Source organism: Marmota flaviventris, chromosome 9 (genome assembly GCF_047511675.1).
Source record: "Marmota flaviventris isolate mMarFla1 chromosome 9, mMarFla1.hap1, whole genome shotgun sequence".
NCBI lineage: Eukaryota > Metazoa > Chordata > Mammalia > Rodentia > Sciuridae > Marmota > Marmota flaviventris.
In genome coordinates, this window is record NC_092506.1 from 7901811 (window position 1) to 7915498 (window position 13688).

General features: G+C 57.6%; 1 protein-coding gene and 1 non-coding gene across 14 annotated transcripts in view; one reads left to right on the forward strand and one right to left on the reverse strand.

The window, feature by feature from the left end:
• The window catches only part of Nrxn2 (neurexin 2), a 96125-nt gene that overhangs the window by 39657 nt on the left and 42780 nt on the right, over positions 1–13688 (forward strand). For 8 of the 13 annotated variants that reach the window (XM_027944038.3, XM_027944043.2, XM_027944039.3 and 5 more), the window contains 5 exons: positions 490–928; positions 5679–6065; positions 6245–6448; positions 11985–12011; positions 13474–13602. In XM_027944038.3, the coding sequence (XP_027799839.1) occupies positions 490–928; positions 5679–6065; positions 6245–6448; positions 11985–12011; positions 13474–13602 (1186 nt within the window). The remainder of the gene's footprint in view (positions 1–489; positions 929–5678; positions 6066–6244; positions 6449–11984; positions 12012–13473; positions 13603–13688) is intronic. The other 5 variants (XM_027944040.3, XM_027944044.2, XM_034636906.2 and 2 more) reach the window with 2 other exon arrangements.
• On the reverse strand, positions 3986–4088 carry LOC114100149 (U6 spliceosomal RNA). Its single transcript, XR_003583989.1, has one exon. It is a non-coding gene; the product is annotated as a U6 spliceosomal RNA (small nuclear RNA).

Sequence of the window (13688 nt, forward strand, 5' to 3'; positions counted from 1 at the left end):
GGACCCTCAAAGCCAGCTGTGGAACTGAGGGAAGGCCGGCTGTGAAGGCTGGAGGCTGTTCCAGTCTCCAGTCTTCCACTCTCTAGCTCTGTGACCTTGGCCAAGCCCGAATCCCAGTTGCCCTGTGTCCAGACGCATGGTGGTACCTGCTTCCTAAGGTGGTTGTGAGGAGCAGATGAGAGTGTCAGTGCCAGAGCTTCGTTGGTTAGGAAGTGGTCACTGCTGGGAGCGGTCACTGCTGCCTTGCATGATTGTGAGCGGCAGTCCGTGGGCCCTGAGAGCCCCAGGGTGAGCTTCTGGCCAGTGCCGGGGCCGAGGAAGGAAATGGGGCAAGGGGGTGTGCTGGGTGCAGCCTCTGTGTTTGAGTTCTAGAACAGAGGCCAAGCCGAGTGCTCTGGGGGCACTGTGCAGGGGCCGCGGGGGTGGGGTGCTGGGGTCCCCTGGGCAGGAGAGGCCAGGCCCTGAGCGCCTTTCCCGCCCTTCCTGCAGGTGGTCTATAAGAACAATGACTTCAAGCTGGAACTGTCCCGCCTGGCCAAGGAAGGGGACCCCAAGATGAAGCTGCAGGGGGACTTGTCATTCCGCTGCGAGGATGTGGCTGCTCTGGACCCCGTGACCTTTGAGAGTCCCGAGGCCTTTGTGGCACTGCCCCGCTGGAGCGCCAAGCGCACTGGCTCCATCTCTCTGGACTTCCGCACCACTGAGCCCAACGGGCTGCTGCTCTTCAGCCAGGGCCGGCGGCCGGGGGCCGGGGCGGGCGGCCACAGCTCTGCCCAGCGGGCCGACTACTTTGCCATGGAGCTGCTGGATGGCTACCTCTATCTGCTGCTGGACATGGGCTCAGGGGGCATCAAGCTCCGGGCATCTAGCCGCAAGGTCAACGACGGCGAGTGGTGCCACGTGGACTTCCAGAGGGACGGGCGCAAAGGTCAGGAGGCCTCTGGACCTTCCCCTCCCTGGCCACCGACCACCTGCCCTGCTGCCTCTTTCCCCCTCCAGCTGGTCTCTGTCCTGCATCATGTCCTGCTCCCAGCGGCGGCTCCTTGCACCCTCCTCCAGTCCTCCCCCACCCTGTCCCTTCCCTCACAGCAGAAAGAGCACCGTGTTCCTTGGCAGCCGACCCAGACACCCCTCAGCTCTGCCACTCGCTGCGTGTGGGCTCAGTTTCCTTATCTGTGAAAGGGACAATTACACAGGATCATTGAGAGGAAAAAATAGGATTAGCACAGCCCCTAACACAGTGGGTGTCTGTCTGCCTTCAAGAAAATAGCTCCCTTGTATCCAGAGTCCCGGAAGTGCCTTTTATTAACCACACGACACTTACAACCATCCCTCAGTGTCTGCGGGGATTGGCTCCAGGACGTTCCCATACCGAAACCTGTGACGCTAAGTTTCTTACGTAAAATGACATAATACTACATATCAATGGCGCACACCCCTGTGTGCATTTTACGTCATCTCTAGATTTCTTACAACACTAATACAGTGCAAATGTTGTCTAGTAGTCCTTTTGCTGTATTATTCGGGGAATAATGACAAGAAGATCTGTTCATGTTCAATACAGACACATCTTTTTTCCTCTCAAATATTTCCCACCTGTGTTTGGTTGGATGGGTGGATGTGGAGCCTGAGGATATGGCGAGAGGCTGGCTGGATTTAATGAGCACTTGCTCTGTGCTGGGTGCTGTCCACGGTGCTGGAGGTTTGGACGGCCAGAACTGAACAGACTGTCCTCTGTGCCTGGCCAGGAGAGACACAGTCCACAGCCTGACACCCGCGTGAGGCAGGGAGGTGCTAGCACAGCGAGGCAGCAGGTGGCCGGCACCAAGGGCCTACGGTCCAACCTTCTGTCTCGTCCAGCCCCCCTCCCCTCCCCCACTCCCTTCTCAGTCTTCCTTTCCCATCCTCTTGTCTTCTGCCTGCTAATTCTCTCTTCTTCGCTCTTCTCCATCTTGTTGAGCATCAGAGAATTACCCAAGAGAGGGAGAATTGATGTAAATGAGACCTGACATGTTATCCAATTTAAGCACTTATCAACGTCAGCTAAATTTTTGTGTTCGTCAGGCTGTCACCACCCCCAGCCTGCAGGTCTGGGTGGAGTGACCGGTCCTCTGCACACAGGGAGGAGGGGGCTGCTAGGGTTTCTGGAAATGTTGGCTTCTCGTGGGCCTGCTGTCCTTCGTCCCCAGACAGCGCCTGTGAAGTGGCTTCATCCCGGTGTCTCTCAACAGCCTCAGGGGGTCTTTACAATCACAGTCTTTTGGGGTTTCCAGGCAGACGACCAGTCCTTCCCAGGTTGGAAGTCTGACCAGGTCTTGCAGGGCTCACTCTGCTCCTCTGTGCCCTCAGGGAGTGGTCCTGTGAGCCCCCCACCCATCTCTAGAGCCCAGATACCAGCCTAGGTCTGTCTGGGCCTTTGATCTCTGTGTTGAACAGCTCTGGACATTTCTTTCTTTGCAGTACTGGGGATTGAACCCAGGTGTGCTCTACCCCTGGACTATATCACCAGCCCTTTCAATGTTTTATTCTGAGACAGAGTCTTGCTAAATTGCCAAGATTAGCCTCAAACTTGCGATCCTCCTGCCTCAGCCTCCTGAGTAGTTGGGTTCACAGATGTGTGCCACCATTCCCAGCTCAATCTCCAGACATTTCCGATGGCCTGTGCTCGCAGGTGCACACAAGCTCAGACTGTGTGCATCGATTCCAACAGAGGTCTCCTAGAACTTTCCCTGTTTCTTTCTTTTTTTTTTTTTTTTCTAACTTCATTATTGGAATTGTACCTAACATAAACGTTGCCATCGTGATCATTTTAAGTGTCTAACTCAGTGGCACCGCTGTTTCCACTGTTCTGCGCCCACCACCACCATCCATCTCCAGGACGTGTTCATCTTTCCCAGTGGACACTTTGTCCCTATTATGCACCAAATTCCACTCCCCGCCCCCACCCTGGCACCCACCGTCTTGCATTCTGTCTCTACGAGTCTGGCTACTCTAGGACCTCCTACAAATTAAATCAGACAGCTTTTGTCCTTTTTCGTTTGGTGATTTTGCTTAGCTCGGTGCCTTCAGGGTTCCTCCATGTTGTTGCATGAGTCAGAATTTTCCTCCTTTTTCAGGCTGAATAGCCTCCCGTTGTCTGTAGATACACTTTGTGTTCGCCCTTTCTTCCGGTGGTGATGGATTGACTTGCTCCTGTTGCATGTCTTAGAGTGGCTTGGAAGTGCAGGCTGCACCTGCTTAGGTTTCCTCTCCCCGACTCTCCATCATACACCCCTTCCCTGCCTCCCCCTTTCCCACGCCCGGTTTATTTGCTGGGAGGCCAGTTGGGTGGTGTAGAGCCCGGGAGTTCCCATGGCGGGTGGCTGAGTCGGTGCCAAGGGACTCTGGCCGGAAACAGGGGTGTAGGTGATCCGGTGGGCCATGTTTGGGGTCTGTCAGGGGAGGGGGCTCCTAACTCTTGGGGACCTGGAACAGGAGACATCATGGCAGAAGAAAAGATTATGTGATTACAAGGGGACCAAAGGGGCTGGGTCGTGGCTCAGCAGCAGAGGGCGCACCTAGTACGTGCGAGGCTCCTCAGCACCACGTGAAAACAAATAAGATAAAGGTATTGTGTCCATCTACAACTAAAAGTAAATATTTAGAAAAAGGGGGTGCCAGGGAGCGACATGTCTGAGTTAGGTGAGGTGGTGGACAGAGAGCATGCTTTGAATAAACGTGTCTGCAGGGCACAGCGGCCCCCTGCAGCCAAGTTCAACCCCGACTTCCTCCTGCACTGCCAACCCCCCATCCTTCCACATTTAGCCCCTGACCTCTCTCTAGCCCTGTTAAGATTGGCAAACTCACCCCTCCCCAGTTCTGGGGATTGAACCCAGGGGCCTTGACCAGTGAGCTGCGTCCCCTTTTTTGTTTTATTTTGTTTTCAACTTTTTTTTTTTTTTTTTTGGGTGCATCACACTGGTACGTGGTGTAGGATTTGCTGTTTAAAAATATGAAATGCTTCACAAATCTGCACGTCATCCTTGCACAGGGGCCATGCTGATCTCTATCCTTCTAACTTTTAGTATATATGCTGCCAAAGCAAGCACCTTTTTTTGTTTGCTTTTTTTGGAGACAGGGTCTTGCTAAATTGCCCAGGTTGGCCTCGAATTTGTGATCCTCCTGCTTCAGCCTCCCAAGTTGCTGGGATTGCAGGAGTGCCCTACTGTGCCCAACTTGGAAGAACTTAAAAAAAAAAAAAACTTACAGGTGTGGTGGCACACACTTGTAATCCCAGCAACTTGGGAGGCTGAGGCAGGAGCATTGCAAATTAGAAGCCTGCCTGGGCAACTAAGTGAAATTCTGTCTCCAAAATAAAAATTAAAAAGGGCTGGGAATGTAGCTCAGGGGTAGAGCCACTCTGGGTTCAATCCCCAGCACCTCCCCCATTCTTCCAAATTTGAAAAGGAGGAAAGAAAACTTGTGGAATAAAAATTACAAGCAGAATGAAATCTCTACTATATAAATTTCTGCAGCTTAAGATCTCAGTCAAGGCTTTGAAGTTCTCACCTGACCTCAGTCTTTTTCTAAGATGTTCACTTGTTTTAGCCTGTTTTCTGTTGCTCTATCAGAGTACCTGAGACTGGATAATTTATAAAGACAAGAAGTTTATTTAACATGGCAGAAGAGCTGAGGGGAAGCATGTGCATATGAAGGGGACAGAATCTGAGGCAGCCTTGTTTTATGACAAACTGCTTTCCTGAGAATGAACTCACTCCCAAATTAATACCATCCCTTGGAGAAAGGCATTAATCAGTGACCTAATCACCCCTGCAGGGCCCACTGCCCAGCCCCGCCACAATAGTAGTCAAGTCTCAACCTGAGTAACCGTGTCTAAACTGTAGCATCACCCACTCCTTACAAAGAACCTTCTAACTCAGTAGCTCTGCGCCTGGCTTCCCTCTGGCTTCCAGCCTGCTCACAGGCCCAGGAGCTGGCCTGCCTGTCTGCTGGCCACAGGGCGGGTTCCAGGCCGGGGTGCTCAGGCCACGGGAGGGGTGGGGTGGAGAACGTGCTCTGAGGTCCTGCTGCCTGGACAGGACTTGGACTGAGCTCCTTCCCCACCGTGGCACTTGGGCAGGCTCCCTGATCTCTGGAAGCCTCCTCCGCCCTTTCAAAATGGGATCGTAAAGGATCAATTTCATAGAGTCATTGTGAGACTCGGTGATCTAATATGTCTCAAGTGCTAGGTGCCTGGCAAGCGGTCGGAAGAGCTCAGTAAATGTTAGCAGGGGGAAAAAACCCTTTGGATTCAAATCTTGCCTTGTCCTCCAAGTTCTCTGCCTCCAGCTCCCTGTGGGAGAGCTTGGCTGGCGGGATGGCCCAGTGGCTCACTGATCCAGCCCCTTGGAGCTCAGACTCTGGGTGTGTCCACCTCCTGCACCTCCTCTGAGGCCCCCAGCACGCTAGCTGGGCTAGGGCTGGGTGGAAAGAGCCCCTGAACTTGGAGACCTTTGTCAGGCAGTTTTGGCAGCAGGACAAGTGAGCCGGACCTCCAGGTCAGCTGCTGCTTGTCCTTCTGGGCCCACGGCAGGCTGCAGGCGCTGGGCCTCCTTGGCAGAGCTGCGACAGCCCTTTCTGGCCCATGGCCGTCTCCCTCCTGCCTTCCCCACTCAGGCCCACCCTCCCTTGCTCCCCAGGCTCCATCTCGGTGAACAGCCGCAGCACACCATTCTTGGCCACTGGGGACAGCGAGATCCTGGACCTGGAGAGTGAGCTGTACCTGGGCGGTCTCCCTGAGGGAGGCCGTGTGGACCTGCCCCTGCCCCCGGAGGTGTGGACAGCGGCGCTCCGGGCTGGCTACGTGGGCTGCGTGCGGGACCTCTTCATAGATGGACGTAGCCGAGACCTCCGGGGCCTGGCCGAGGCGCAGGGGGCCGTGGGCGTTGTCCCCTTCTGCTCCCGGGAGACGCTGAAGCAGTGTGCATCCGCTCCCTGTCGCAACGGGGGCATCTGTCGAGAGGGCTGGAACCGCTTCGTCTGTGACTGCATCGGGACCGGCTTCCTGGGGCGGGTCTGTGAGAGAGGTGAGGCTAGCCATCACCCCAGGTGCCCCATCCTCCTCCTCGGGGAGACCCCCACTTCCCGCGCCTGTGCCCCTCACGGCCAGTCCCAGCCTGCCGTCTTGTGATGATTCTCTGGTCTTGTTTCTCTCTCCCCTGGCCTTTGTCGGCCTCCTCTGCTGTCCTTCCCCACTCCTGGGCAGAGGCCACGGTCCTGAGCTATGATGGCTCGATGTACATGAAGATCACGCTGCCTAACGCCGTGCACACGGAGGCCGAGGACGTGTCCCTGCGCTTCATGTCCCAGCGGGCCTACGGACTCATGATGGCCACCACCTCCAGGGAGTCTGCCGACACCCTGCGCCTTGAGCTGGACGGGGGGCAGATGAAGCTCACTGTCAACCTCGGTAACCACCCTGCCCCATGCCTGCTGGTCCCCTCCCTGGCCTGCCTCTGACCAACACCCCCCTCTGTCTGGAGAAGCTGGTGGTGGCACCAGTGCTAGGTGCCCCCAGCAGAGTTTGGAGGTGGGAGGTGACAGCCTGGGTCCTGGTGAGGACGCACAGCCTAGACCAATGCTTCATGCTCGACAGCACTGTAGGGGCTGGAGACCAGAGCCTGGCCACACACCCGCCCGAACGTGCCTGGGTGTGATGCCGTCCTCCCAGAGCACGCTCGAGGAGTCTTGGTGGTGCCTGTCTTGCACGCACGCGTGATGAAGCAGCTCATTCTTGCGTTGGGTGCACCCCTGCTCATTCACTGGTCCACTCATTTGGGAGACACTTGCTGAAGCCTGCGGGGACTGAGCCTGAGCCCCGTGCAGTGGCCCCTGCACACAGCCACCCTCGGCCTCTTTGCGTGGAGTAGAGGGGCGTGGGTAGGTGCCCGTGCACACACTGGACACACAGGGACATGCCCTTCTGCCCTTGTCTAGCACCATGGGCTTCCACAGCTGAGGCCCATGGCCACCTCATGATGGCATCAGGCTGCCAGGCTGGCATGGCAGTCCCTGCCTTACAGATCATGAAACTCTCACCCGGCATCCCAAAGGGATGGAGCCCAGCGTCATAGGGAGGAGCCCGTCCCAAACCCTCGTCCTTGGCCTTCAGGTGCCTTGCTTTCCCTGACATCTCCATCAGGGCTGTGGTGGCAGGGCTGTCGGGTTCTGGCCCTCTGCAACACACTGTCCACTGCCTCTTCCTGTGCTCATGGGTGAGGGCTGGCTTGGTTCCAGGTCACCTGCCTGTCCCCAGTATCTGCATGGGACTGAAAGGCTCCCTGCGGGGGAGTCCATGGGCTTCAGCTTTCGTGGTCAGGACCAGGAGAGACCAGCGGCTTTACTCATTCGGCTGGTATCTAGGGGACATCTTACAAATGCCAGCTGTCTTCCAAGCCAGGTCCTACAGCAGGGAATAAGCAAGGCCCCGGTTCTTCTGGAACTTTTCTTGCAGGGGAGCTCTGGAGGTGAGGGGTCCTGAGCCGACCAGGCTGGGGTCACATCTGTCCATCTCAGACTGGCCTCTTGAGGCCCGTGAGGATGCAGTGCCCAGGGATCTGACTCGCAGAAGACTTCAGGCCATGAGGGTCACCTGGTATATCCTGGGCCTGGAAGAGAAGTAGGGCTCTTCTGAGTAGATTAGAATCCTCAACTGGGGAGAATAAAGAGGTTGGAGCTTTGAAATACTGACCTGGAATCTCATCCTAACCTTAGTCTCCAGGGCATTTCTGGGAGACACTGACCTTTCGGGGCTTGTCATCTGGCTAGTGTACTTATACTGTGTCACCTGGCCTGTGTATTCCTGGGTCAAGGATCTGTCTGCAAGGCAGGGCCTGAGGTGGGGAGCTGTGCAGATGGCCTTGAGCTGGTTTGAGGGGACCCCTACAGCTCTGCTCTCACCACCCACCCTGCAGCCACTCTGCAGGAAAGTGGGCTGGGAGACGCCCTTTGGCCAATGTTCCTCAGGTCTGCCCAGCAGTCTAGAGAGGAGGCAGCATCCCTGGCCTTGAAACCTTGCCCTGGTGACCCCTGGGACCTTGCACCGTTGGGATCCACCCTCTTCCCATGGGCATGCTTCTCTGAGCCATATAAATAAATCTCAGAAGTCAGATAACAAGCCGGCCCTTCTGGAAGACCCATAGTGTTAAGAATGGGCTTCTCACACCAACAGCCAACAGGGCTGTCCTGTCTCCCTGTCACCTCTGGCTGTGCTCCTGCCCCATCCACAGAGATGTGTGGGCTGAGATGCCATCTCTACCTTAGCTCATGACAGACTGACCCAACGCTTGGTGCAGATGCATCTGCCTTCACATACCCCCTGGTGTGTGGCCATGGGCATATGGCCACTGTGTAGCCACTGGAGACAGACATGGTCCCAGATGACAGCTACCCAGCCACCCAGCCTAGGGCTGGGACGGGAGGAGTTCTGGGTTTGGGGTCCAGCCTTGGGATCTTTTAATATTGGGTAAGTCATTTCTCTTCTCTGAGTCTCTGTTTTCTTCTCTGTTAAATGGGGATAAGAATCCTCACTCTGTCTGCTCTCTGGGGTGGTTTTGAGGCTCAAATGGAATAATGTGAGTGAAGACATCTGTAGGGACTGTCCGGCCTTCTCAAAGAAAAACCACACTGGGACAGGGGCCCAAGCTTGGACGTGGGCCTGGCAGGCTGCTTCCACATAGTGTCACCCAGTCTGCTCCCGCCTCAAGAGCCCCATTTCCATCTGCATCTTGCTACTCCCCAGGGCCTACAGGGCCCCACAGATGGGGCAGCACCAAGGCCCTGGTCCTGGGCTACACTGCAGAAGCCGGGCGGTTTTGGTCTCTGGCCTCATCTGGAGGGAGGGAGGTCAGAGGTACAGAGGTAGCTACGTGGCTCATGTGGCACTCTTGGAAGGAGCCGGGCTCCGTGCTGGGCCTGAAGAAGGAGTGGAGCCTGCCAGCAAACCCTTGGGATGACTGGAGGGGTCCTCTGGGCCAGCTCCGGAGATGGGGACCTTGATAGACAAGACAGGGTCAAAAGGCTGCCTCCTTCCAGGCAGAGGGTTGAGGAACTGAACTGTGCATCCTGCCCCAGTCCCGCGCCCCACTGTGTCTGTAGACAATGATCACATTTCTTCAGCCCCTGAGGGGGGCAGTTGCTCTCTGTCCCTAGAAGATGGTAATGTCACCTGGGTTCTTTGCCTTGTTCCAGTGTGGCCTGGGTCCCTGCCTTCTGCCCTGGGTTTGATCACTGGGGCCAGTACCCACCTAGTCTGCCCTCTCCCCCTTCCTGCAGTTGTCCTCTACCAAGTGTGCCCATGGTGTCCCAGCTGTGCCATTGTGGCTGACGTGAAGTGTGTGGCCCTCGGTGCGTGCGCACTGCCTGCGGGAGGCCTCCACCTCTGTTCCGTTGCCTGCGGTGTCTGGAGCTGCCCACCTCTGAGATGGCCATTCTGGTGTTGGGCTCTTCTTCCTTAATGTCACCATGCTCTTCTGAAATCCCCCTTGCTCTAAATCTCCTCTAGTTCAGACCTCGTGAGCTGTGCCTAGCTCTGGCTCACATTCTCAGGCTAGATGCTCATGGCACCCCACGCCCTTTCACCCTGGCGCTGTGGGAGGGGCTGCTCAGTAGCTCCTTCTGAGAGCCAAGCTGCGGGGGGACTGGCCAAGCCTGAGGCTGCACCAGGAGCTGATGCTGCCACTCTGCAATGTCGCTGCCTAGAGGAGATGCTCCAGAGGCTGGGGGCCCACATCTCCATTCTGGGGCCTGGTGCTGGGGGGCTGTGTCTTTCTCTGCATCCTTTTCCGTGTGGATTGCTTTCTCCCCTGTCCTGTCACAAGTCATACCTCCACCCTGCTCTCTGTCCAGCTGGGGCCTTGGTGGGTCTGTGCAGACCAATCGTGTCCGTCCTTTGCCTGCTCTCGAGGCACAGGCCCCGGCCTGTAGCAGGTTACGGGTTTTCTTGCTCTGAGCTGTGCTTGGGTGAGCGTGGGCAGGGGGGCCTGCTTCTCCAGCCGCTGCTCCCCCTCTGGCTTTCCCCTGGGAGGGTCCTGGCTCCCCTGGGTGTCCACCTTCAGGTGGGCTCACCCTTCTCATGCCTCACTGGAGCGGGGGCTCCTGAGGGTGGAGTCACTGTGGGGTGGGTGTAGCCACCACCTCTTCTCTGGACAGAGGGACCCCCTCCTCTCCTGAGACTCCTCTGCTGGGGAAGGGAAACAGTCAACTCCTTCCTGGGGTCTGTTCTCCAGTGGGGGATCAGCCTGCCCTTCCAGCCCCCTTTTTTCTTTTTTGGACCCTTCATTGGTGAAGACTCTGCTGGCCCTGAGAGAGCCCCCGGGACCTGACTCCAGGGCCTGGCACCTCCCGCCCTCGGCCACTCCACTTCCCCGCTGTCCAGCCTCTCCTTCCCTCTGCTCCCCCAGATCTTCCGCTTTTCTCTCTGCACCCCCCGCCTCCTGTCACTTCTCACTTCCCTGTGTCTGCCCTTTGACCTTCCTCTGCCCCTCTCTTGGTGCCAGGCTGTGGCTCAGGGTCCCGGCTGCTCCCCCCACTCTTCTGCTGCGGTTGACAACGCGTGTGGAGCTCAGCTGTACTGCCTGACAGGCCCATGACCCCCAGGGCCACAGGGGCCATCTGATTACCTCCACTGCAGGAACCTTCAGGGGCCCAGGGGATGCCAGGGGCATCCTGACCATGGGGTATGTGGGCAGGGCCTTTCTTCGGAGGAGCGACAGGAGGGAGGCCAGGACATTGCTGTTCATTGAGGGCTCCCTGCAAGGCGAGGGCTGTCACCTGATCCCTGCTGCAGATCTTCCCGTCCCAGCCCTAGCTCACAGGAAGGGAAGCCGAGGCTCAGAGGGAACCCCTTTGCCCGAGATCACAGTGAGTTAGTGTGAGGATGAGGCGAAGACCCGGCTCCCTGGCCTCGAGGCGCAGGGCTTTCTGTGCTCTGGCCAGCAGCTCCCTCAGGCCAAGAGGGGTCTGGGTCTCACAAAGCAGGACAGGCAACCTAAGGGCCTAAGACCTGGACTTCATAGGACCTGGAGCTCTGTCCTTCTGCCAGGGCTGGCTTTTCCACCTTGTGGGCCATGTGCCCAACCAGGGGGATGGCCAGAGGATCTGGGGCCCTGGTTGCAGGTTCTGTGGCCTTGCCAACTACGAGGGCCCCTTCCATTCTCGAAATCAGGGCACAGCAGTGCAGGGCTGGGCAGAGGCAGGGGCTTTGTTTACGGTGTCTGCTTGGCCCTGACTTGCTTTTTCCTAAGAGAGGTCAGATTTTGGACTGTGTGGCCTCGAGCCCCTCCCTAGGAAGACATGAAGTACTAGTTCTTCAGGGTGAGGAGCACCCCGATCCCTAGTGGCAGCCAGTCTCTGCTAGGATGGGGTGGGGAGAAGGAAGGTTCCTGTAGGGGCGGTGCCAGCCCCTGGGGCTTTGGGAGGTACATGGCCTGGGGAAGGGGGCCCTGGGGCAGACCCCTCCGTTGAGCTTAGAGCACAAGCCGTGCTGTCACGCCTGGGCTCTGAGCAGGGAGTCGTTCCAGAGCAGGGGGTGCAGGGACCTTGGCCCTCCCCACCCATCTCCCTCCCAGAGGCTGGGGAGATGTGGGGCTGGTCAAGCCCTCAGCCCCTGGCGATCCCCTGTACGACTGGGATTCCCAAGGTGCCCGTCTCCCTCAGGCACGAGAGGCCTGGGCCCCTCCAAGAAGGGGACACAAGCCCTCTTCCCATCACCTGACTGCCCTGCCTCCCAGCTCTGGGGAGGGTTGGAGCCCTCTTGGGGGCAGGAGGGACTGGGGTTCAACTGAGGAGGGGAAAAGGGCACCTGGGCACGCGTGGTCCCCGGAAAGTGGCCCCGGGGGGAACCCCTGCCCGCAGATACCCCTCCCTGTGAAGGATGTAAAAAAAAAAAAACCTTGTTCTGCCTTTTTGTCTCCCCTCCCCCTCTGCCCGCCCCATGGCCCCCCCAGACTGCCTGCGCGTCGGCTGCGCACCCAGTAAGTGGCTTCCCTCTCCTGCAGAGACCCAAGGGGCTGGGATGCTGGACACTGGGACTTAGGGAGGGAGGAAGGGCGGGGAGGCGAATTCTGCATCGCTGGCTTGTGTGGATGCTGGCATGGGTGAGGGGTGGGGAGCAGGCCTGGGGGCCGAGCGCAGGGGGTTCCAGAGGGCAGAACAGGCAGAATGAAGTGGACCAGGGACAGTTGGCAAAGGGTCCATGGTCAGGGTGCTCGGTAGGTTATGGGAAAGGGAAGTCTACAGGAGTGTGGGGAGGAGGTGGAAACAGAGGCCCAGGTGGCACCTGCCTCTGGGAGCTCCCCCATCCTACAGGCGCAAAGGAGCTGGAGCGCTGGGGATATGCTGCTGCATCTCCAGCGATGGCCACAAGGGGGCAGGCGAGGCACACGGGAAAGAAGGTGAGGGCCAGCCAGGAGCACCCAGGGCCTTAGAGTTCAGCCCAACACGTGGCCTGTGTTCCCTGAAGGGCGTAATCCTGCCAAATAGGGGCTCTTTCGAAGGTGGCAGTGAGAGTTGCCAGCAAGGGTGGACAGGAGGCTGGTGTGATTGGGCTGTGTGCTCTGAGATGAGGTCACTGAGGGAGCATGTGTGCATGGAAGGCACAGGAAGAGAGACTGTGTGCTCCTGGTCCCTTGCTGAATGTGTGTGTCACATGCTGTGTGAGGACCAGAGATCCTTTAATGTCAGCATGCTCAGCCTCAGCAGGAGTGAGCACCAGGGGCCCAGGGATGACCTGGGAATGCTGCACAATCCAGCTACATTTGAAAGATGAGTACGTTTAATCTTAGACTTGGGGAGCAGATAATCTTGGCCTTGAATAAATGGTCATAATTCCTAAGAAACAGAGCACCCCCCTCTGGCTGTGCTGGCTCTTACCTGCTGCACATGTGGCCACATGTCCCGGTGTGTAGAGTTCACCAGGCAGAAGGGTCCCCCTGGGTCCCCCTGCAGATGGGGGAGCTGGGCATCAGGGTGGATGACGAGCTGTGGGAGCCATTTCCATTGGGGTGTGTGGTCAGGCTGTGTGGCTTTTTGGAAGTGTCAGGCCTTGTGCTCATACACGGAAATTTAGCTGCTGGTGACACGCATGGCAGGTCCTCAGAGTCTGGAAACTGTTGATTGTAGGTCTGAGCCTCAGAGTGCGGGGTGTCGGGGTAACTCCAGGGGCACCATTCACCTCCTCTTCTATGCGAATGGCACCCTCTGAAATCGCCCCAAGTGGCCGAGTGCATCTGAGTGTGAAAGCTCTGTGTGCGCGTGCACTCTGGGGATGTGGTGAGGCCAGGAGTGTGTGAACTTGTGTGCACGGGTGTGTGCGCGATGGCTCTGTGCCGTGGGTCGTGTGTGTGCACAGTGCACAGGTGTGTGTAGGGCTGTCATCGGGGGTGGTCCGGGAAGCTGCCTGTGGGCCCGTTGAGTGCCGTGCTCACTCCCCCCTTGGTGCTGCAGGTAAAGGGCCCGAGACGCTCTTTGCGGGGCACAAGCTCAATGACAATGAGTGGCACACAGTGAGGGTGGTGCGGCGTGGCAAGAGCCTGCAGCTGTCTGTGGACAACGTGACCGTGGAGGGTAGGTGGACACATCTCTGGGGACCTGTGCTGGGTTCTTGGAGACCTCTGACTGGACTTCTGGTCCCAGGGTATATTTCTGGTGAA